The sequence below is a fragment of the Gymnodraco acuticeps genome, unplaced genomic scaffold, assembly GCF_902827175.1.
Source record: "Gymnodraco acuticeps unplaced genomic scaffold, fGymAcu1.1, whole genome shotgun sequence".
In the NCBI taxonomy this organism is placed as follows: domain Eukaryota; kingdom Metazoa; phylum Chordata; class Actinopteri; order Perciformes; family Bathydraconidae; genus Gymnodraco; species Gymnodraco acuticeps.
In genome coordinates this window covers 6823060-6849301 of record NW_022992351.1, presented here as the reverse complement: position 1 = coordinate 6849301, position 26242 = coordinate 6823060, and the positions used below count along the sequence as shown (strand labels likewise).

The 26242-nt window shown below is 40.1% G+C and overlaps 1 protein-coding gene across 4 annotated transcripts in view; it reads left to right on the top strand.

Annotated features, from left to right (window-relative positions):
- The window catches only part of acot7 (acyl-CoA thioesterase 7), a 57923-nt gene that overhangs the window by 21254 nt on the left and 10427 nt on the right, over positions 1-26242 (top strand). For all 4 annotated transcript variants that reach the window (XM_034209008.1, XM_034209009.1, XM_034209006.1 and 1 more), the window contains 2 exons: positions 12657-12773; positions 19675-19859. In XM_034209008.1, coding sequence (XP_034064899.1) covers positions 12657-12773; positions 19675-19859 — 302 coding nt within the window. The remainder of the gene's footprint in view (positions 1-12656; positions 12774-19674; positions 19860-26242) is intronic.

The window sequence follows — 26242 nt, the reverse complement described above, 5'->3', positions numbered from 1 at the left end:
ATAAGATTATATCTTGTCCTTATTTGATGAAAAACACAGGTTGAATGATTAAGAAGCTTTGCAGAGAGTATCTGCTCAGGTTTGTGGTGTTTTTACCAGCTGTGTTTTGGCCACATTGCTTCCCTTCTGATAAAACAATGCATTCGCTTTTTTTCTCCGCCTCATTGTAGCGAAAATGGGCCCAAATATCACATCGTTTCTTTCTCCCAAGCAGTGGTGGCTTTAGACTTGTTCGTTGTCAGTCATTTTGACGGACAGGATTGTAACATTTTCGTCATAATCCATTATTACCCGTCGAGTGCACTATTTATCACTCACTCGCGCTGACGGGGGGTGGGTATTTGGTTAACGCGAGTGCGACCACTGCTCCCAAGCCCTGTTGTTGCCTTTTTATTTTCTGTTAAATAAGGTTAGTTAGAGACCATGAGTTAGACCCGAGTTAGACCCGAGTCTTCCTGACAGTTCACAGTGTGCCGCTGCCCGGTGTAATTCAAATGTACCGCCGCGCGCAGCACAGACACACACAGCTGCTGCCCTGCCGTAGCACCTGAAATGGAACTGCTGGGAGAAAAACTGACTATGAGAGATGTAACGTTATCTTTGATAATATTTCGTCTCCTCATTTTTCGTCAACGAAAGTAAAGAGAGATTTTGGCATAGTTTTTATTTAGAAAACTACATTTTCGTCTCGTCACTTTTCGTCAACGATATTGCATGATGATTTCGTTGCAGTTATTGTTTACTGCTGTCGGTGCCGTCTCGTCATCGTCTCGTTTTCGTCATGGAAAAAAAGGTCGTTGACGAACATATTTCGTCATAGTTTTAGTCAACGAAATTAACACTCCAGAGAACATGTATGAAAAATATTAAAAGCAGAAATAGAGAGATTCAATGAAGAGAAATATACGTAGAATGACAGTTGAGGAAAGATGGATATCAGAGTAGGATGGCATGATGTAACCTTTCGCATCCACAATGCAGTGCACGTTTTTACAGTATCTTCATTTTGTTCATCTATTCCACTTTGAACGGTTTGCTTATGATTGCAGACAGGTTTTATAGCCCTGGGCATTAACCCCCAGTATGAACGTTGGTACAGCGTGTCCCTTGGCAACACAGCGGAGGTACAGAAAAAGAAATACTGCTGAATTTAATCCAAAGTGAAATGTCCTTAATGTAGAATGTTGTAGCTCTAAGTACTTATTTTCTCCTAACTGAATGAATGACTGAATTGTTTTAGTTAATACATGTCTCAGTGAGTAGTGAGTGATTGTTGTGTGTGTGTGTGTGTGTGTGTGTGTGTGTGTGTGTGTGTGTGTGTGTGTGTGTGTGTGTGTGTGTGTGTGTGTGTGTGTGTGTGTGTGTGTGTGTGTGACTTGCATTGACAGCATTCTGTGTAGTTATGAACATGGCGGTAATAGTGAAGAACAGAATGAGAAGGATGAAGCCGGAAAAATACAATCAGAACAACAAATGGCAAATAGAAAGTCTCAGTAACAGAGTAGTTATGAGGCTGATGCTGTTCCCAATTCTCTTCTTAGCTGACAAGCTACACGACTCAGAGTCTCTCTATGACTTGTCTTTTGACCTCGTTAAAGTTTTTGACTGGGCCCTTTTCAATCATCTTTAAATGGAAAAAAGTGTATTCTTTGCGCTTCAAAAAGGCATTTGATGCTATTTGCTTGACAAAAGTAAAAATATTTCTTACGCAAATAAAGGCTTCGATCGAACTACTGCATCAAAATCTTTAATACATACTTTTAGTTTTTGCAAGCATAGATCTTCCTGTAGTCTTTCTGTTGTTTCTCCGTTGGCTATCCCCCCCCCAACTGGATTTTATCCAGATTCCTAAAATACAAGTTTGCTTAGTGCTTTAGAAAAAATGACAACCCAAGCACAAAGCAAACAGTTCAGAATTCATCAAACTAAGATTGAAAAATAGATAAACAACTAATTGAATGAGTGTGTATCCGGATTTGACGATTTATCAACCCCTAACCAAAGAAAATGTTTATCTGATGTCCAAAACAACACTCAATTGAAACCATAATGGCTGCAGCTGTAACAAATCCTACATTTTATCGGCACATAACGGATGCTTTTTATCCATCGAGGTGAATTGTTTATGGCAGACTATTCCTGCCTCGTTCTGCCATTTCTATTGAGGTCAGATACTTAAAGAGGCCATCAGAGAGACACCAGATAGTGAGGAAGACAAACAGAAGAGAGACGTTGAAAGAGAAGCAATGAGGACAGGACAGGACAGCAGGATGGGAGGAGGGCGGGACGGCTAAGAGTTGCACGTGTCATGGTTGCCTTTTTAATTTGGCAAGCTCTCTGATAAATCTGTCCAATTAAAAAAACTAATGTGGATGCATGCAGGTCATTTAGAATACACACACACACACCGCCGCTCTCTGTACATGCCATTGCTCATTAAGCAATGTTCCCTGTTGTTCCCTGCTGCTGCGTTCACTACACTTATTTTGTTTACATAACCGAGTCAGGTCAGGCAGCCAGGGTGCTTGCTCTCGCTGACTCTTACTCTCATGACTCTCTCTCGCTCCCCCTTCTCTCTATACTCTTGTTGGAGAAAAGCAAACTGACTTCTACATGGCAATGCCAGGCTATTCACTCTTACTGTATGTGTCTGTGTCTGTCTGTGGTGTGAAATGTGGCCTACCTAACTCAAGCCTAAGGAGACACATGCAGACACATGAACCTTCAAGAAAACACACATGCATGTTGATGTTGTAAACAAGGTATTATGCACCCTGCAAACAATTCTTAATACTTTTTATTATAAAGCACCATCTCTTTATGTCCAATTCATTATTTTGAGGAAGAATCCTTGCTGACTGACTGCAGATTGTAAGAGCAGAGCTAAAATGTGACACCAAATACATCCAGGCAGCGATTTAAAAATGATGCCACTGACTCTAGTGCAGGCTAATTCAATTGTGTGAATGTGACACCATCAACTGTATTTCCATGCATGTTGTGTAGGCATCACATTCCTCATTTAAGTTCAGCCTAGTTTGCCAAGAATTTGGAAGATATTCATGAACAGTTTTCATTGAAACAACTACTCTATGTAAGAAATAGTCCCAATGAAAACATATCTACAGTACGGTCAGAAGATCCAGAGTAACTGGACAAGTATGGAATCACCTGACATAACTTTTGACTTGACCAAAGAAAACATACCTTAGGTCAAGGATCTTTGGGCCCACTTGAGTCACATTTAAGATCAAAACTAAGTGAAGGTCTAGATACCACCAGGAGTGAGTGAGAAGATTAGTTGTGATCTGTAGTTTTGATGTGACAGGGGAATGGGTGACATTGTAAAGTCAACATTTATCAATTGATAAAACATTCATACTCACACATGGCTGGGGCATGGCAGTTGCAAAGGAGAATAGCCTACAAAGAAACATTTCTGATAAATTCCCAAGATATTTGGGATGCCAGATGTTAAGGGGGGAAGCCCTGCAACTGTACAGCTGCTCCTCAAATGGTAGACACCTGGATATGTAATGAAAAGCAGGGAAACTATTGAAATGTTGGAAAACATTAAAGAGTGAGAAACTCAAACCCAATGCACATTAACAGATATTCCTTCTCCTTACACTCCCTTTGTTGCCTTTTCTTTACCATCATTATCTTATACTCTCTCTCTCTCTCTCTCTCTCTCTCTCTCTCTCTCTCTCTCTCTCTCTCTCTCTCTCTCTCTCTCTCTCTCTCTCTCTCTCTCTCTCCCTCCCTACATACTCTTATACTTCATGTTCCAAGTAAGTGTGTACTACCTGTTCCATGGAAACAGCAGTTGATTGCCAGAGGTGCAGTGTGATTAAAACAAATGGACCTAAGATTTGACGTTTAAGATTTTACATTCTTTAGATTTTAGACTTTTATCTGTGCCTGAATTATTACCTACTAGTGGCCAGTTTGCATTTGATCTTTATTCATGTCAACACTTTATTTCACTTTCTCTTTTTACCCTGCATGTATACTAACGGCGGGTTTGTGTACGAGTTACAGGGTGAAATATCAATGTCTGGCCATACAGTTGTTGGTGTGCAAAGATTGAATGCAGTGTGTGTGTGTAATAACTATTATGATCATATAAAGGTGTGCCTTGGAAATACTTATTTACATAAATGATTACCAAACTGTTTGAGACCCACTACTTAGACTAAAGTGAACTATCTAAACACTCGGAGATTCCTTTGCCTCACTGAGCTGTAGTTATCAGCCTCTCAGTCTGACAGGAGACGACTCTCCCTCCACCTCTTTAATAACAGCGCCTTATATCCGGGTGCTAGTGGAGCACTCGTGAACTGTTAGCGCCGGAGCCTCGCAGCGTGGAAACTGTGGCGTGCATCATTTTACAACTAAAGACACAGCAACACAAAAAACGCAGCATGTGTACGTCTCATGTGTACGGCTCTGAGAATCTGCCTTGGTACAAAGTAGCAGTGAAAACATGGTACAGAGTTTCATTGATTTGGGCATTGTCATAATAAGCAAATGGAATGGATTTGATAATGAAGCACTGACACAGCGCTCTACAAAGAGCGGAGAGTGGATAGAACGATTCACGGACTTTCCGCATAGTAAAAGTGGGGGGGGGTCTAAACTAATCATTTAAAAAGGTTGGGGGACTTGTCCCACCCTCATATAATGGCTGCGACGCCCATGTGTGAGACAGAGTTGAGACAGGGACTGCCCGGAAACAGGAACACATCCATCACTGTGGCTCTACATTATCTGTCCTCTGCCCTGATCTATGTTCTGTGGGTATATAAACATGCCACTGCCTGAGACAGAGGAATTCAGAGAAACAGGGATATGTCCACTGGAGCTTGTGTGATTGACCTTTGTGAGGAGAGTGTTTGAATGTGTGTGTGTGTGTGTGTGTGTGTGTGTGTGTGTGTGTGTGTGTGTGTGTGTGTGTGGGGTGTGTGTGTGTGTGTGTGTGTGTGTGTGTGTGTGTGTGTGTGTGTGTGTGTGTGTGTGTGTGTGTGTGTGTGTGTGTGTGTGTGTGTGTGTGTGTGGGGGGGGGGGTTGCTTCCTCTGTCCCCACCTCTGGTCGTCTCTCCACCAAAACCAATATTGATTCAGAAATAAATTACTGAATCAGCTGCACTGGTGGAGAAAGACTCAGTAGAAGAGTATTTATATGCATGTATCAATACATGTCTACTCTCTGAATGTTGACAGCTGGACAGTTAGAGGACACTTTAAGAGAGACATACCATGATTTTGAAAGTATACCGACCCAATTCACATTACCTTGCCTGATCCCAGTATTACTCAGTGAACCCACAGGATATTATTCAACACAAAATAAAGCAGATAGTACAATTAGGTGATACCCAGTTAAAGAAAAATATATATGTTCATGTTTTCATCCCAGCAGCATGTAAACAAGGAATTGCACATAATGTGAAAATTAAAAAGAGAAGAAAATAAACTAATATAAACATTAAATAGAAAATAAAACGGAACTGAAAAGTAAAATATATACATATTGACAAAAATATATCTGAATACCATCAGTCCCTATGAAGGGCCAAATTACAGCTTAGAAAATGTAGGTAGGATATTATTTACTTTAAGTGTGCAAAAAAACTGAAAAATAAAATATGAATGAACCAGGTATAGTCAGACGAAAATAAATACACATTACAAATAATGATGGTTGTTGAAGGGATATAGAGTCCAGTTATCAAAGCAACATAAGAAACTATGAAGCCGTGAGTTCTACAAGGTTCTACTCGGGGAAGTAATTTGCAGGAGCCAATTAACTTTGCCATCACAGAGGTACATTCTTATCTGAACACTATCTAACAAAATGTCCATTTCAGAAATCATATCTCAGCGATCTTCCCAGGCCTGTGGTGCACATGGAGCTTACAGTTTAACAGTCAATATGACAGCGCTTATGTCCCACACTAATATACAGTATGAAGGTGTGTTTGGTAAAAGTTACCCACAGCTGCAATGGTGAAGTAAACTAAAAAACATGCAGCTTATGGGACCTTCTCAAAGGATGTGGGCGGGTTGCTGCGTGGCGGTGCTGTTAACCGGAGCGGTTTCTATAGTAACAGCTCATTAGGAGGCAGTTTGAGCCGTTTGATACTGTCCATGATTAAAGCTCTTGTTGGGGAAGGGATTAGAAGGACAGAAAGCGATGGGGAATTGTCAGTTGTGGGTTGAAGGCACCGGGCATAACAAGAAAGCGAGGGATGAGATAGAAAGATAGAAGGGGTATGTTTAGGAAGTGGTGAGAGAATATGCGAGAGAGGCTGAGGTCACGCATGCTTCGCTGTGCATATTTCTCGGTCTCACACATTCATCACTGGGTGCCCTTCGTCGAGTGCTGTGACTGAGCTGGTTCAAATTAAAAATGCTTGAAGCTGGGTGACAGGGTAGACGGGTGACTAGAGCTGCCCTGAAGACCCCGCTCATTGTTCTCGCATCTGTTGCCGTTGGACAGCATTGTGAGCAATGATTTGGGATAATGGTCAGAAGAAATCTGATCACAGAGGTATTCTGCCCCGTGGCAAACTGGGCTGCATTCGGGACTTGGTTACTAATTGCCATTTTTCCTCCATTTGGAGTGAGCTGTCTTTCCTCTTCACACACACCACCCCCCACCCCCCAACTCTGCCTTTCGTGTTCCCACCCCTCGGCAAAGGGAGAGTCATAGTGTGCCATGTCACCCTGTGAATGTGTAACGTCGAGGCCCAGGGCTGTGTTGGCCTCGCTTGTCCTCGTTTTCAGTCTCACATTGAGCCTTATATTCAACCTTTTACATGGACTGTACAAGGAGAGGTTTTTTTTGGTTGTTGCAGGAGTTGCATTAACAGTTCGTATGATAGTAGTGATTAGTGAAGACAAGCATCTTTGATACACAAGGACAGCTCAGTGCTTTATTTGGCTCCACTTCCTGGTCACAGGTCTCTAGTGCAACAGATAATACTCCTCTTGGTAGAAATGAATAATTTGTGTCCACATGAGGCAATATAGCACATGAAACATGGGGGCAGCAATACACCCTTGTATGCTTTGTATGTCAAGGTCAGAAGCAGACTGTGAACAAACAACTACAATACAGTATTTTTTTAACTACCTGCTTTTATGCCATAAAACATGATGATGTAACTTCTTCACCTTCTATTGTGCAAAATCATAAATTATCAAGGCAGATAATGGCTGTGGATGATGATGTCCTGATCTGCCCCATAATGGACGTTCTTTTTAATATTTCCAGTACACACAAAGTATGCAGGCACATACTGTAGCCTCTGGGCTACACAAATGTGTGGTTAAAAAGCTACCATAAAAGAGCTCTAATATGAAGATCAGAAAATTAAAATGTTACATTTTAACCGATATGTGTCAGTAGATGCATGGTGTGTGCAATATGTAGACACCATTCATTGTTACCTAGACAATACTAATTCGTAGGAAAAGAAGTGAAGAAGTTTTAGGAAAAATAAACCTTTGAGTTATTTAAAAAGTTCTTGCAATGATTTTGGACTTGAACCAAAGTCTGTACAATTCAGACCTCTATGCACCAGATTTTCACTTCAATTTCTCTTAAAAGCTTAATTAAATGTTAATTTTCTTAATTTCTATATAAAATGAATGAATGTTAATGAACAATGTTGGAGAATCGCTGTAGCCTCTTCCCACAAGTATGTGGTGAGGAGAAATAAACTACAATTCCACAAATGTAGATAATGAAGTGACCGTGTATATTTGCCTCTCAGCTCTACCATCAGAACTATACAACAGTATTTCCAAACACCCAAACTCCCAGCTTTTAGCTACTCAAAGCTACTTTTAGTAGCGAAGTCTCTATGGGTGTGTGGTAAAGTGAAGAACATGAGCAAACTGGGGTAATTATCCCCCCACACTCACTAGTCTCATTTTCACAAGGCATCTGGAGATCTGCTAGCATCGGGGAGCCGGGGAACAAGGCAACGGGAGCCCACTCTCGCTGCTCCACTGAGTCTCAAGGTCCCTCTGAAATTCGCAGTCCAATCCACAAATAACTATTGTGCAGTACATTTCTATTCCTGTCATGTCATAAGACGATATTCTTGACTTTTCCAGTCTAGCCATTTAGGACATTAGCAACCACCAAAGCATGCTGAGCGGAGCTTTCTCCCCGTCCCTTAAGATTCCTTTATTCACCCCAAATGACCTTCTAGATATTTTCATTCTGATAAGAGCCCTTATGCTATTACTGTTGACTTAAGAATACACAAGTGTAATGTAATTCTTACCCTTCGATATTTCCAAATTGAAGATGAAATGAGACAAGGTGTCAATTTGTTTCAAAGATTATTATCATCAGTGCTTATCAGCTTGATCCACGTCTGCTGCTACCAGGGATAACATGAGATAGTAACCAAAACAGAGATATTTGTGCGGGAAAAAGCAACAGCAATGTATTGTGTATGGCAGCTTTTCTGCTTCAGTTAGTTCATCTAAATGTTAATTCTTACAATTGCATTGTTTAAAGCTAAATATATATATATATATATACTGTTATGGACGTAACTGGGACAGGAGCTAAGTTTATTATATTTTGGGACGGCTTCCAGAATTGAAAAGGTACTGGACCATATCAGTCCCACGAGAAGCCGACAGTTCGATTTAATAGTAGCAATAGGGAACCAGGCTTAATTATAAGGATGTGCAAGACCCCCCGTTGTAAGTGGGAATTCTTGCTGCAGTCAACTTTTACTTTTAAAGATCATTAAAGAAATGGATATCCTATAACACTTTAAAATATGAATGTACATTTTCCATAAGAGAGCAAACAGTTTCCTTCTCAAACAATCTAATCTTACAGATTCACAGCATCGGTATCATTTATCTGGAGTCGTGTCTGTCTACTAAGTACAAAACAAACTTTCTTTAACTCTTTTTTTTCTTCTTCACCAACTTCTGAGGAAAGTTGTTCACTAACTTTATTTACTTGAGTAACTAAATGTGTATTTCTGCTGTTTAGTGCTGAGCAACTTTTGGGGTTTTAGAAGTTTTTCTTCTTTGGATGAAAACAATTCTGATAAAAGCCGAGACTAAAGTGAAACATTTAAATTGCGAACCCAAAAATCTCAACAATTTAAAATCTGTAGAGTCTAGGGGAACTGTAAGGGTAGTTGTGGGTTCATCCCTATGTGCTAACTACTTTCACATGATGTTATCCTTTTGTTAATTTAAAATATGAAGTGTAATTGCTTTAATACTAAATATATTATAGTACCCATTAACTTGTCAATGTTCTCAAAGTTTAGAGCGATACGTTTTAAATCAACTGTTCGGTAAGGTAGGTTGCCTATGCATTTTTTTGAAATGTTAAGATTCAGTTTAGCGTAATCCTCCTCTTGTCAGGTCGTGATCCGTCTCCGTTTAGTGTTACGTGCTCAGACACGACTATTCCATGGTTTGAATGGCAGCAGCCTGCTTTGCCTTGTACCCAGGGGAAATATTCAATCTTAGGTGAGATCCCATCCATTTTCACAACATAGCAGAGATGGAAAAAAAACTTCTAAATGGGTTTGGCAAATCCTTCACAACAAGATTAAAGAAGTGAGGGATATATTTTCCATGCCCACAAATGCTTTAAGACTGACACTCAGCCACATCATCCACCTTTATCAGAGAGCGTTTTAATGGTGATACTTTCCCGATCAACAGGGTTTTAGTTTGAGTTAAAAATGATGGTGCCTTTTCATGTGATCGAGCAAAAGATGTGTCACTTGCAAATGTCTGAGTTTAACAACGTAAATCACAAATCAAAGTTAGAGCATCATTCCTTGTGTACTGTAAGACTATTTTCTATTTTGAAATGTAAGTGCATCTCTCTTTTACCCATGACAAAGGTTTAGCTTGGAGAAAAGATTAAGTTGGATTTCCATATTAAACCTTCCTACATATCAGTATCATCAGCTACATGAAATGGAAGTGGTGCTCTGGCCATGCGGGAGAAGAGGATGTCAAAGTAATGGCATGTTTAATTCTTAATCAACTCAGCGGGCCCATTTTTACTGTGAATGCTGCATTTGGGAGCAAGCAGCACATTCTGTTTGTACTCCCACTCATTTGGCTGTCATAAATAGAGCCACACAGTGCAGATGGTAGGAGACTTTAGGAGCCAAAACAGCCATCAGCAAGCAGACTTATTGATTTTTCTGTAGCCTGAGAGATGCATAAAGCAACTCAAACGGGAACGAGTGGGGGCAACTATAACGTTAAGTGGAGGTTCTGCATTTATCTGTAAATGAGCATTCTTGCACAAACACACACACACTTTCTCCGACATGAGAAACAGATGCCCCCCTCCTCTTATTTTCTCCTCTACAGCCCACCCACTCTATACAAGATGTCCCACTTTCTTTGAGAAACCCACAAACAACCGTTTTATTTACACAAGCTGACATAGCTGTATGTGTGTCACACAAAGACAAATGCATAAGTAGATATGTTAATTCCTCTGTGTCCACTCTGCTCCTTTAAGAAAATACTGGCTTTCAATCCATACTGTAATCTAAAACTTTGATTTTCTTCCCAAAGTGTTTCCTTGCCCTTGAGATCATTTGCAAGCTTTTAGTGTTTGAATTGGCAAAGTGCTCTGTAAGCGTTATGAAGATGGATTATTTGATGCGCTCTCACATCTTAAATGTGATACTTCAACCAAAATGTATCTTTTTAGTATCACAAACGTGCCTCCTGTGGGTTTGAAAGGTGGCTGGTAGGAGTTTGTAGTTTGCTCTCTCACACGAAGAACATTAATTTCCTTCACAATGGATTTTATTCCAAGTATACATTATCAAACAACCACGATATCTAGAGCACATGGTCGTTATTTAGAAGACTTTTAATATAATGCAGCAACTTTTATTGGAACAATTATCTTAGCTTATTCAGATGAACAGATGTGTTGAGGCTCTTGATCCCCTTCTACTACGTCATCTAGTGATTTGTATTTTTGTAGCTTTACACTTCTTGATTTTCTACCTTTTGTTATAATGTGTCAATTAACAGCTAAACATAACGTTTTAACACAACAAACACAAACATCTTTCTCTGACACTACCCTGGTTTAAGGATATGTAACCCTCCAAATCATGTACAGCAATAAGTTGTGTTTCCACCTTTAATGATGTTGCTTTGTTTTTTTCTTAACCATAAATTAAATGCACCCTCTTATAATGAAATTGCTAATAATGTAGAGTAATTTGTTCAGCCTCAGAGTGCTGTTGCTAATCAAGACCAGTTATGTTTTGTAGAGCTGCAGCTAGAAGCTACATCATTGTTATCATTTAGTTATTTAGTCCTCCTTAGTTAAATAAACAGTTAAATAATAATATGCTATAGGAAATATGAAGTTTGAATGTTGGATGAAAGTAAGGAAACTGATCAGGGATTGATGGACTCTTTCCTGGTTGTACTTTGACACCAAATTATCAGGTGTTACTGGGCCTGGTAACAGCACATCATCCCCTTTAAAAAGAAAATGTGATGATTATATACTTTGTTTTAATATAAAATCAAAAAGAGTATTTCACATATTGAACTTTTCCTTTTAAGGAACCAGCGTTTTCAGAGCCACACACTTTTTATATGCACGACACACCAACCGTCTCCTTTCTGCTCGGGTAAAGCACCGTCATGCTTCTTCACATCTTCAGACTTTGCTTCCTGGAGAGGAATGTCATTATTCATACAGCTGCAAAAGTTCATTTGTAACGGAAGTGTTAAAAGATGGACTTTCAAACATGAGGACAAATTATTGATGCTGAGGACATTCTCTGTGGAGAAATACATGGACTATTCAGTATAAGTTGTAAACAGTGGACCAACATGCTTTTTATACCAATATAAAGAGGTGAACTGAAATGATTGTCCTTAACACAAACGTAACATAGATTAAAGGCAGTTTATTGAACATTCATATAAGATCAGTCAATTATATTGAAACACTTCTTCTTTTCAGTAAGCTTGTGTATCTAAATGAGAAACTTATGCTGAGAAAAAGACAAGAAGATTTGTCAATAACTTTGCTTCAGGTGGATAGTTTTCTAATTGTATTAGGAATTCCATTAGCCTCAGGATCTCAGAAAACTATATACCTCCAAGTTATAAACTGCAACCTAAAAGGCTTGATCATTTGGACTGAAAGAGAGAGAGATTCTGATGTTTTACTGCTATTTTTCAATTTCAGAAGATGTACAAGTGCACAATCATAGCTTGAGGTCCGCTTAAGTTCATCATTTTACTTCAAAGAGCAGCTGACAAAGAAATCTCAACTCAAGTGGCCCTTACTGGTTTGTTCTGGGGCTTTGAAGATTCTCAAGATTCAAAGGTTTTATTGTCATATTCACAACTGCTGCAGTGTAGCTGTCGGCAAATGAAAAGTCTCAAGTTCCTCCAACAATGTGACATACAGCATACTCAAAACATATACAAATAGTAATAATCCGTTTAACAAACAAATCAATATTCATATTCCCTTGTCCCTTGTTTTTTACATAGTGAAGAGACTCTATCAAATCAAATAACAACACAAAATCTCTGGTATGTATCCCCTCTACATCTTACAAAAGCTAAACGTGTGTTTGTGTCTGGAACAGGTGTGACCATGAAGCTGATGGACGAGGTCGCCGGCATTGTGGCAGCTCGGCACTGCAGCACCAACATCGTCACGGCCTCTGTGGACGCCATCAACTTCCATCGCAAGATCATCAAAGGTGAGGGTGATATAGAGAAAACACCTAAAGTCACTGATACATAAACATACTAACATATTTAAGGATATGTACCTCTCCAAAACAAGTGTTGATGATAAACTGCAGGAAGACTCCTTTCACTTTGGCCTCTTGCTCATTAATGATTTGCACGATAATGTGGAAAAACTCAGCAGTCTGTAAATTCAGCGTCAGACAGTGCTGTTTTAAATTGGACTATAGGCAGCGTTAACAGCTGTCATACTGATGCTAATCAAGACCAGTTGTGTTTTGTAGAGCTGCCGCTTCATCTGGAATAAACACACCATTGTTATGATTGAACTATTTTCCATTACCAAGCTCAGTGTCTGAGCCGAGCTCGCTGTAGTGAAAAATCCTTTACACTGTATTTACAACACTTCTGTCTGTCAGGTCGGGGTTTCCATATGGACACACTCTTAGCCTCTCATTTTAAAGTCCAGTCAAGGATTTTATGACGACTACATTATCCACTTACATTACATTTAGCTGATGCTTTTATCCAAAGCGACTTACATACATTCAGTACTGTGGGCAATCCCCACAGGAGCAATTTGGGGTGAAGTGTCTCAGGGACACAACCACATGCTGACTGCAGTGGGACTCGAACTTGCTACCCCCTGATTCGAAGTCCGACCCTCTATCCACTGAGCCACAGCTGACCAACTATGGAAGCCTTCTTAGTTTCTTTCTTTCTGTTATTGGTCTTTTTATGGATTCCAAAAGTGACTGAAAGCAGCAAAGTGTTGAATAATAGTTTATAACATCTATGGGTTTTACTTTTCCTCAGCTCAGTGTCTCTTTTATCTGTTCACTTGCTGAGATAATGTGATCCAGACATCCAGTGCTAACGTTCAGATGTTATGATTATCTCACAATATGATGTTAACAATGGATCCGCTACAGTTCTCCCCATTGTTGAATTATGAAGTGGAAAGAACATTTGATATACTTCACAGCTCAGCACAAGTGTGCCAGGTCAGCTGTGAGTCCACACCATTTGCAGTTTCATGTATTTCCAAGTGCAGGTTCCTTTATTCAAGCAGGATAATTCACTCAAACCAAAATAAGTTTCTCAAGCAGGCCTGAGTAAAGAGTGAGTGGCTGAGAAGGACTTGAGAGTAGCACCTTTTAAAACATTTAAAACACGCCTTTTTGGGATGTTGGAAAGCTGAGCGTAAAAGATTGGTCAAGATCCATTTCCACGTCTTTCAGCTTCTTCCAGTCACTCTCGCTTCAGCTGCTGTCCTCTGAGTTTAGGTGGTGCTGACATGATTTCCCCTGGCTCCCACAGTGACTTAGGTGTTATGTCACCCGTAGATTTCCCATTATACTTAAGGTGAACAGACAAAAACTCAAAAGGTGTGCAAAGGAAAAAGAGTTGTCAAAGATCAAAACAAAAAAAACACCCAGAAACAGCCACTGGCTGTAACTTATCTCTTTTATTTGATGCTATCCTCTTTCCTTTGATTATTAATTACTCCCACCTAAATGTAGATATTATGACATGACTCTGAGATATTTACAGCACAGCTGCAGTTGAGTTGGAAGTCAAACATGTTAAATAATCCATGTGGTAATAATTTCCATAATTGATGTTGTGTTTTAGTACTTAAACTTAAAAGCAGAAATACATGTTTCTCAAATCATATTTGGCAACAACATTCACACATGGAGAAATCAATAAATGAAGGTAGGAAATATTTTTAAGAGACTAATATGAGATTCAGTATTGGATACTGAACTATGCCTTTTAAGGGAAGCTTTTCCTCACAGGGAGGGTACTTCCACAATCACCACATTTATTTATTTAGTCTACAGATGTGAAAGTTGAAGGTATATGGACTTTTTGCCAATTCTGTTTATGGCAGAACCAGCCTAGGGCGCAAAACGTGTGGCATAAAGCTAAACATCATGACATTTCATTATTGACATGTAAAAAGCTCTGAGGACACTAATGCATATGTGCTCTACAAACTCCATGCACTAGACGACCACACACCAGCAGACACAGAAAGAATGAGCATTAAATGCATCACGGTGGGAAATAGAGACACAGAACATAAAACAGACCGAGGTCTGTGTCTGCACATGGCTCATGTGGAGGATTCTCCCATGATTTGTTTATTTTTAGAGGTCCTGCTGTGTTGAGTCTGAACAATTCACAGCAGACATATAACTGTAGAGCCAGGCAGGGTGACAGTGAGTACCTAAGTTAAACAACATAAGAAATATATAGGATAGAAAATCCACTTGAAATGTCATCATTTGCAGGGGCCAAGATGATTATTTCCCAGGTATTAACTTGCCGCACCAAATCACATTTGATCCATCATGCTGTGTGAGAAAGCTACGCAATACGTTTTTAAATAAACATGAATTTAGTCAAATGCAAAGAAACATGGCACCAAGGTTTAAAACAACATTCTGCTCTTGGACGCAAGAGCAGAACAAATCAAAAAATGTAATTTCATCAAGGAACATTTGGACCAAACATGCAAACTAATTATCATGAAGCAAACTTTTGATTGCAGCAGTAATACTCAGATGGTGTCAAAACGTTGATTAATTAATTATTTGGCATATTTTAAAACAATTAAGGAGGTACTAACACTATACAGTAGTTAAAATAATCTGCCATTAGCATTACAATAAGCAACTATGTTTTAATAATGTGTTGCATTTATTTGAGTTATTGACTTGTCCTCATATCATAATCCCTCTCACACCTCATTTGTCACCTCATTGACAATGAAGACAGGTTTTCCCAGATTGTATCTTCTGTGTGTAGAGCATTTCATTATCTTATCTGCTTTTCTGTTGCATGTTTACGTCTATGTAGAGTGATTTTCCTTCGCCAACAAGCATGAATAGTTAGTGCCTAACTCCAGTCTGAGTGGAGATGAGATACTACATGTAAACATTAGAGAAAGCTGCACTCGATGTTGCAGCTCGTGAGTCACTTGTTTATTAGAATCCTTTTTTGTTCCTCACCTACTCAGAGAAGCGCTTCATTTCCCTCCCTAACCACAGACTTACCGAAAAGTAAAGTGCACTTTGATGCCGGCAAAAAACAATAATGTCTATTGTTTGGAACTGACAAAAAAAGTCAGTGAGGTTCTGGCCATTGATGAGCCATAGGAATGCACAGAGGTACAAAGAAAGATACAACTTGAAAAGGCGAGTGTTGGATTACAGCGGATTTCAGGGAGATAAAACGAGGGCTAAAGGTAAATGAAGAAACATTTTGACATAATGAATACCTAACTTTGTGTTTTTCACTTCATTGTTTGTTTTGCTCAAACACAAAGGTACATGAACAGTTAAAACAACATGAATAATTGAGTTTTTCTTGTAGTAAGGTGGGTTTGTGTGTGTGTAACTATAAATAGTGGCTGGCTTGTAAAAGCACAACAAACATCAATATTAAATATCCTTTAGTTGATACAACATGATTTGCACAAGCCTGACATTTCTGTACTGTTTGCTTGATTAACTTAAGTAGACAGTTGGCTCTATAAATCAAATATTTCCTTCGAGTGGAGTGAAGATACTTGACAGTGTGTTGCTGAATATGAGAATCTGTCTTTGATTGCCGGCAACAAAAGAAACAATAGTTGGCCTTAAGTGTTTCTGTAGAAGTTGTCAGAAGTGAGGGATGTTTTTTCACCTGCGTTACCTTTGTTCCCTTCTTTTGTAGTCGTCTCCGGCAACCTGCTGATGCACAAATGCAATTTACAGGAAGCCCACTGGGAAAAGAGGACAATGTAGAACAACTACCAATGGGAAAGCTACAGAAAGAATAGTTTAGCAATCTCCAAATGACTTCACACAGGAACAAGTTGAACGACAGCAAAGCTACCCTGGGTATCTAGATTTGTGAGCTACAGAAATATACTAAAAATTCAAAAACAAGAATAAATAATGAAAAAACGACTTATACTACACAAATACTACTCAAAAACAAAACATTTCATTGTCTTTTTTCAGACCATTTGACTGCACTTTTCAGAACAACATGGGCCTGTTTTCTGTCCTGTCATTTTCCAACATCTGACTTGGACAATATTGACAACTTAAACAGTCCTTAATTTGCACCTTTATGGACAGAATAAGAAGTTTAAACACTGATTCAAATAACTTTTGACGTTCCTTTAACTTGACGGAGCAGAATTAAATAGGTTTGTTTACTGTCGTAAAGCAATGGTAAAACTAAAGAATCCTTCCTTTCCTCACATGGCCTAAAAGTGTAGTGTTAGTTGTTAACTCTACAAAACATTGCAAAAGAGTGACTGTAAGGTGTAAATAGGTCACTACTCCCCCACACCGAGAACAACAAACAAGACACCATCCTGAGTAGATTTCACAACCTCAGAATACTTTCACTTTGGTCTATTTGCGGTAGAAAGAGTAACAGGAAAACCTGATTTCTCCTCACACTGGCCGTAGCAGAAACGGCAAACCTATGGCTTAAAGGCGTCACAATGGCAGCTTTGTGCTCTCAACACGAGGCCCTGCAGGGACTGTCCTCGCAGCAGGTTAGCTGTATCAAACAGCCCCTCAGAGATGAGGCTCTGCCAAATGTTCAGGTTGGCTGACCTTCAGCCATACACAAGTCCAAGATCTACTCTCTGAATAAATACATTTTTCATAGTGAAGGTCTTTAAAAAGAAATCGACCACTTTTTTCAAGGCTCTTTTTTGTGTGTAATGTCATTAGTGAGTAGAGCATGCTTCACTGAGCCTAAATCTGCGACAGAGAGAGTTCACCTGAATAACTCTGGACTGGCTGCTGGCAGTAACATGTAACAACTCAGCAGTGAGGGGGAGAATAAATATCATCAGTGTTTGTGCTGCTTGAGCACGCTGAATGGAAATACATGAATGGTTCTTTTGTCCAACGTCATCCTGATTTCTTATACAACCTTACTTAATGAACTCTTCACTCAGTGTTATTTTTGTTATCATCTTGATGACATTTCTAAAATCTCTTAGTGTGTACGATTTCTATTGTTGATAATGTTATTTCCTAACATAACTGGGGGTTAGAATAAGGTTAGTTATAACATTTTTTATCACTCGCTTAAATTTACATTTCAAATGTCAATATGTTCCTGCCTGATCCTCAACCCAAAACTAGTTCCATCTTGCCTTTGGTCAATAACAGATACTTTCAATTGCTTTAAAATGCAAACATATGGGTGGTCTGTGTCTTCCACACATTCAGACTGATGGTTGTATTCATACAGCTGGTAGAGAAAACAGTGTTTTGCAGAGCCAAGGATGTGTCCTGAGAATTGGAGACTAATATCCAAGACGGTGCCTGTTTATTCACTCGGTGCATAATTCCCTCAAAAGTTCCTACTTTATTAGCTTCATTGTTGTGCTGCCCACTGCGTTAATATGTCCTTATCTCCATACCATCACAAACACAGTATTTTACTTTGTCTGAAGCCTCCTTTATTCATTTAAGCATACTGTTTCTTTTTCTATTTAAAAAAATCGTGTTTGGCAGATACGATAAGACAGATACGATAAGAGCTTTTAAACAAATCAAATGTAGTCACAGTTAGTGCTACATGTATCAATATTGAGTGATTACCACCCCACACTTAATGTAAGTGTGTGTTAATATGACTGAGGAATTTCAGTTATATTGGAGTTGGTCTTCTACACTGAGATGTTTTCCAAAATGATTAATTTACTAACACAAACTGTTATACAAATGTAAAACTTAAGAATCAAACTCACATGGTCAACTGTTATTTCCCCACATTTCTCCAGGCTCCACACATAGAGGATTTCAACTTTTCTACATCATTTAAAACAGACTAAAACAGAAAGGACTCTTGCACGGCCACTGGCACAGTAAAGCCATTATTTAATGAGGTCTTTTGTCTCGTTATTTTACGAAGAGGACATGCCCGTATGAGTAAAAGGCTCCATTACTGAACAACGCTCCACTGAAATGTAAAGTCCTTTAGGAGATAGTTTGCAGAGCATACTTTGATAAAAGCTTTGTTTAATTTTCCATGTACGTCTTTTAGTTTCCGAGACTTGGACTGTTTGATAGGATCTCAGTCATAGAGCTCTTCCATGTCTCTATGGCAACAGCAGCAATAATACAGTACAGGCATCAAAAAGCATAAAGGATCACATCACAATAGCCAGTGCTACCAGGTGCCTCTTTTTCCCCCACTTCCCTGAAGTGACAAAAGAAAAAGAGTCAAATGTGCCTCAGGATGAAATCAAAATAGATGGAATAAATGCTCTGCAGCAATTGAACCTGATGTTTCCTCTTAATATTGTGCCGGTAAAAATTCACATCTTTAAAATATTTGAACTTTAAAGCATATACCCGTTTAAAAAACGTTCAAACTTTTCTGTCTTACTTCAAACACAACACTATTATTTGTTGTATTGATCTAAATAGTTTGCCGTGATTGGCTGTAGTTCTTAAATTCTTCCAGCCAGAGATCATTGGCCGGCTTCACTCTGCAGACTCTCTCTGAAGTTCATGATGCAACAATGTGAAGTAGATTGCAAGAGAAGATCCTACATTGGCTCTGCTGACTATATCAATAAACCCACTTATTTCATGTTCAGTGAATCCATTCGTATATGTCCTTAAATTGAACTATACGTGCGTAAATTACTAACATTGAAGGTCATTGCCTTCCCTCAAAGTTTCCAGGTGATTTTAAACTTCTATAATTCTGGTTTGGGGTTTCATTTTCTTTTTTCTCTTTGTCTCTTTTTAAGCACTTGAAGCATGTGAGCTTCAACTAAACTAAAAATGAAATATCTATAACTGTATCGCACTATACTACTAAAAAACCTGTATGCTGCATGAATGACAGACATATGTTTCCCCTCTTCTCCCCCAGGCTGTGTGGTGACGGTGACGGGGCGCCTCACGTTCGCCAGCAACAAGTCGATGGAAATTGAAGTGTTTGTCGACGCTTCCTCGCTGATGGAGGCAGGGAAAGAGAAATATCGTGCTGTCTCAGCCTTCTTCACCTACATCTCCCTGGACAAGGCCAACAAGGCCCTGCCTGTCCCGCCTCTTAAGGTTGGTACCACCCAGTCTCTGCTGTCGAAAGTCAGTCATTGATTTGATCCTATATAGTACATCATTTTAAATATACAAAGGGCCTAATTTTAACAGGTCTGATACAGAGAGAGCCAAACATAGATGTTTAATGCGTACCCTACTCTGCACACAGATTCATTTAAAACATTAGTCCCTCAATGTTTTATAATGAACAAATGCGGCCATGGTGTTTCTGCTGATACTTGTGGCTGTACCCTTTTCAGTGTTAAAGTGTGGCCTTGGACAATTACTAAATAAAATAAGATAATTTTTTTACAAAAAGTGACAGAGCCCTTGTCGCCTTGCAATTTAACGTTCACACACAGTTATTCAGCAAGTTGATCTTCTGTTTCTCTACTTTTTCCCTGATAGTCATATTCCTTTAGTGAGAGACACCTGTGACTTTAGGACAGCCCACAGCATGAGCAACGCGGCCATTTATTTGGCGATTTTGTACGTCAGTGACTTTTAAGTGCACTAAATACTTGCTATGTCTTCACATTAAGCCCAGATGGCTGAATGCTAATATCTCTACAACGTCCCTGGACATGGAGTGCGTCTGGCTGACTCAGCACTTGTCAGGATGTGTAGATTGTGCACACTTACCTGCAGACAGGCGAGAGAGGCCTGCTGTTTGTTCTGGCTCGGGAGTACACAATGATCCAAGCCCTGTTTGTATGCAAACACTGTATGCACAGGCCATCTGTTTAACATAGCATAAAATGATTTCCTGGCGCCATTCGCAGACTCTGATTGTCTCTGTGATGATCCCTTTTAAACTCGTCCAACTACTCTGCAAGGTGAGCTTTTTCACAGTGAAGCCATTTCAATCCCTTTTATAGCTCTGAATAAAGGATTTATTGGATTGCATCTCATTTTAACATATAATGATTATATTAAATATAATCATTATATGTAGGAGTATCGCTCTGTGTTTTGTGATTCAACCATTTATATTCTGTGAGATGTTTTTGCACATTTGTTGCTGAATATTTGTTGTTTTTTTATTTGTGAATTGGATAATAATAGAACTGACTTTGAGTGTTTAGTATAGCATAGTCCCAGAGTTGGGTGTAACGCGTTACTGTAATATTACTTTTGTCGGTAACGGAGTAGTGTAACGCACTACTTTTATAATTCAGTAATCACACTATACTAACATTGCCCCGACATGCGTTACTTCGTTACTTTTATAAAATCAGTCATAATCACACTGACAGACAAGAGGGGTTTCCGCCGCAGGTTTATATGTACGTAATCTGCGCGATTTGCGCGTCCACATCTCCGTGTGCAGTGCTGCATAAACATGGCTGAGTCAGCGATAACTTTCAAGGGGTGGAGGCAGAGGCGGATTTAGGATTGTTGGAGATCCGGGGCTTAGCCCAGGAGTCGTTGGGTTGGGGGGGTGTGTGGGGGGTGCAGGGGTACAGTGCTATTTTTTTATAAGTGGGGGGTGGACCGAACATCCTTTAGGGGGGTTGTCGCCTCCTCTGGGGGGTCCGGGGGCATGCTCCCCCGGGAAGATTTTTTTTAAAATATTGAAGTTGAAAGCATCAATCTGGTGCACTTTGAGAGCAACATTAACCCTACCTTAATAACACCTTAAAGCGGACAAAAGGCACTGGAGAACACTCATTAACACCCTTTAATGAAGCAAACTAATGCCTTAACTCACTCAAATAGTCGTTTACTTATTAAGGTGTAACGAATGTGCGTAGAGTTTTTAAAGGATGCGGATAGTCTCACCTTGATTCTGGCGCATTGCTTATCGTTTTATAGATCTATTCTCATCCACCATCTTTGTTTGTGACGTAAAGAGTGTAAGAGTCACGTTTCTGAATCGGACACTCTGAGTGGATGCAGTCACAGCCAATCGGAGTCTGATTCAGAGGGTTGCCTGTCAGTTCTGTTGTTATGTGTACTGAAACGAGAGCCGGTATAATTCCACGTGTGAAAACAAAATAAAATTTGGAATACGTTATTTGTGGACTCCGGTACTGCACATTACTCCCGAGACGTTATAAATGTTTTTTAATTTAATTTTAAAAAAGAATTTTTTTAAGTGAAACATCCGGGCCTTTTCAGAAAACATCCGGGGCTTGATGGGCATACCTCCACTGGGTGGAGGTATGCCCATTATTTTGAGTTCGTCCGAAGAATAGACAGGAATGTGACGGTGAGGTACAAACTGTGTCCAGGCCAGAAGCTGTTATCCACTGCTGTAAACACCACGTCAAACCTCAACACACACCTGCAAAGAACACATGCTAAGGTGAAGCTAATAGCTAAGGACCCCCGAACCCAGAGTGAGGATGTTGTGAGTGCGCCGCCACCGAAGCAACACGAATTAGAATTTGGAGGACCGGTAACCAAAGCAGAGATGGACAGGCTTGTAGCATCCTTCATAGTAGAGGAAATGTTGCCCATTTGCACAGTGGAATCACCATCGTTCAGAGATACTGCGCAAAATACAGATATCAGGAGACAGAGGACAGCAGCCACGGTCAGATAGGAAAACATTCAGGAGCTATCTGGATCAGTCTTATGCGACAATGGAAACTGAACTAAAGAGAACATTTGAAACTTTAGCAGTCTGCGTGATCTGCCTGTAGGGAGGGGCGGGCCGGCCCTGCGAGTAAAGTAACGAGTAAAGTAACGATTTACTTTATGTAGAGAGTAACGATAGTGTAATATATTACTTTAAAAAAAATAATATGTAATATATTACGACCCCATCTCTGCCCAACACTGGCATGGTCCGAGTGGGCAGCTCAGCAGGTCATTATCGTCTCGAGTGCACACTTATACAAAACTCAGAGTTTCTACCCGGGCTAATCATTCAACTTTAAGTGTGTGCAGAGTAGCCTACTGAGTAAGCCAGGAAAAGTAATGGTAACAGAGGTCAAGCACAAAGCTGATTTATTGTGCTAACCTGCACCTATTTTCCTACTTTAACACAAATAATGAACCAGAGCATGTAGACATATATAATATAGTTTGTTTGTTCCAAATTACTCTCAAGATGACCAACGATCTTCAAAGTAAAGCTTTGCACAACAGCATGTCCTGTCATGTTTCAAGTACTACAGGCGTGTAATAGGAAGTTGGTAGGAAGAAAGCTAAAGTGTGGATGAGAGGGACACACAGAAAATGGTTGTTATAGTAGTGTTGTCATGTCGCCAAGGGCTGCATTCCCCCTTCGTACCATAAACATTCACACACACTTACGATGGCAGCTCCAGCGTTCAACACCATCAAACGTCTAGTTGAAAACAGACTCCTCTCGTTCTGCCCCTGCCAGACAGAAATGTGCACCGCGTGTGTCTCTGTTGTTTGACCATTGCAAAAATGTTAGTCAGTGTCCTCATTTCCACTTCACAAAAACACGCGTTTGGTTTGCGCTATTGACTCCCTGAATTAATTCATTTCCTTGTTTTCTATTGCACACAAGGTTTTATTTCAATGCCAAGGAAGTGGAGCCATGGTTAGAGTCATTGTAATTTCTCTGTTCACCTCATTTTTATGAAAAGAAGGGCAAAAGCAATCTCATGGTGATTTTAATAATTTATCTCCAACACGATGAATGGATATCAAAATGAGGGTGTGTGTGTGTGTGTGTGTGTGTGTGTGTGTGTGTGTGTGTTTGTGTGTGTGCATGAAAATATAGGATGGATGTAGAATATATTTGCTTTATGTGTGCAAAACAAAGAAAGCTCTGATGCATGCAGGTTTGTGTGTGACAGAGTGGGCTTTTCGCAGGGAGTTGCACGTGCTTGAACAGATCACGGAGCACAAATGCGTACATGTTTATTTATATGAGCGAGAGAAAGGGGCTGAGGCTCAGTCAGGGCTATTTCTGGCTTTATCACTATGAGGGCTTAAACATGAGATGAGATTGACTCAAAAACAGGGAGTGCCCATTAAACTCTACTGATGATGGGAAACCTATTCAATAGATTTCGGTCCCCTGGTGTATAAAAGACATGCGTCCAATTCAGGAACTAAGGTTTAACACGTCAATCCAATTAACACCTGCAGATTGGACTGTGAGGGATGGAAATGTTACAATGACAGTAATTAGCCTGGTAAGCCAGATAATGCCGAGTTGAACAGAGCGCGACAAACATTTGGCCTCCCTGTCCTTCTGTTTTCACTTGGGGCCACTACTACCATCTTTCTTTTTAAATAGGCTAGCTTATCAAATGAGATTATATGAATTGGTTATGATAAAAAGATTAGTTTGACCCCAGCACCAGCTTTAAATATTCCTCCTTGGACATTTTCACACTTTAGTTTAGTATGGATTAGATAAACGAGTTATAATGTGTTGATTGGTTAGCTTTAAGGCCCTGACACACCAACCGATTTTGGGAGTCAGAGGCAGTCGGGCATTCGCGGCGCCCTACTCAGGTTGGTGTGTCCCGCACCGTCGTTGCTTTACGGCACATTTTCACACCTCCCGCGGCGGATTCAACGGCTGAAGTCGAATTGTCCATTTAGCTTAGGATCCTTTCTAACGGAGTGAAATGACCCGGAAGTCCCTCAGTGGCAGCCATGATAAGTGCCATTCGAATTCTCTAGATGATAGGAAAGGAGGTTTCAAACTTCCTTTATAACCTCCTTTAGCTTAGGAACCACTGGACCTCCCTTGACGAAAGGAGAGGAGAAAATGCTGCCCCACAATGCCTTGCGGCCGCAGCATTTGCCGTCACACAACAGTCGGCCGTTCACGGAAACAACCGATTATGACCGAGAAATTATATCATGAACGTTACGGTGCTTATTAAGCATTTTAAAACGTTTGTGGTAAGTTGCCAAAGTGCTTTGTTTTGAACGTTCATCAGTATTATAATTAAAAAGAGAAATATAAACGTTAGTTTTGACTGAAATGATCAAATAAAGTCAGCATTTCACAGTCTTTACTGAGCTGTGTGGAGTTTGTTCAACTTTTAAAAGATGTTTGAATGGTGATATACACAGTGATAGATGTTAAGGACTAACGTTTATAATAAATACATTTGTATTGATTTTAAGATATTTCCATAGTTCATACAATCATAGGCTACGTATTGGGATCATTTGTATTAATGTGGACCTGAGGGAGAGGGTGACGACGAGCATAAGTTTCACTTTCCTTTTTTATTTAAATTCCAACTTTGGTCATGAAGAATATGTTTCTCTGTTGTCCACGTTCATAAAGCAACAGCATCAGAGCACGGCAGAGTCCTGCACGGGTCTGATTTTCAAGACCCGCTCCCGCTCCGCACCCGCGACGTGCAATACCGAACCCGCCCCGCTACCCGCACATATTGCCAATTAGTTCCGCAACCCGACCCGAACCCGCATAGCCTATATATGAGCAGTGAAAACGTGCAATTATTAACACACGCAGTTGCATATTTGTCTCAAAAAGCGTGGGATGTTTGTTATTTTCTCCATCTAGGAACCAAAAGCCTCCAGACGTTGGATTTCGCTCTTGAGGAAGTGTTATTGAAAATGCTGTATTCTCCGCTAGAGAGCTTCACCTCAGCCATTTCGAATGTGGTGCGCTCAGAAGCAGATTGATGCGCTGCAGAGGTTATGATTATGCGCGGTCCCGCGGGGGAGAGGTCTGAGGATTTAAACATTAAACTAAATTATCATTATTTTAATATATTTATTATGCAATACCCGCGACCCGACCCGCATCATCTTTGTTTTACCCAGAACCTAACCCGTAAAAAAGCGTTTGAAAAAATACCACCCGCGAATCACCTTTTTTGCGGGTCACCCGTCGGGTACCCACGACTCTGGAGCACGGTGCAGAGTCTCTAGATGAGTTTACAGTAGTCCCTCGTTCTTATTAAACATCCATGTTGTAGTCCGCTGTATAGAAAACTGTAGTTTCCATATTTCCCCACAGCAGCAGACGCACATTCATGACGTCCGCTGGCGCATCATAAACACGTCAGATAGTGAAAGTGCAGTCGGATTCTCTAAAGTACCGCAGTCTCTTCTCCTAAGTCCTTTTGAATTCTCCTATCCACTATCCCTTAACCGCGTAACGTTTCACTCAGAGGTCAAGGAATAGACGATAGGGTTAGACGATAGGAGCTGATTTTTTTGATTATCCGACCGCAACCAACATGTTGAATCGGCCAAAGATAGTCGGCCAAAGAAATCACTCTGATTGGATGTTGCCTCTTTTGAATTACGAATACACACTACTGCCGGTAAGGACAGTTATTGCCACTCGTCGACTGAAGTCTTTGCGGTGTGTTCGTAGGCGGGCGGCGTAGCCGACGCAGGTGACGTAGCGGACGTAAAAGTCGGGAAGCCTTCGGTACGCGTTCTTTGGTCTCAGGTTGGTGTGTAGCAGCCTT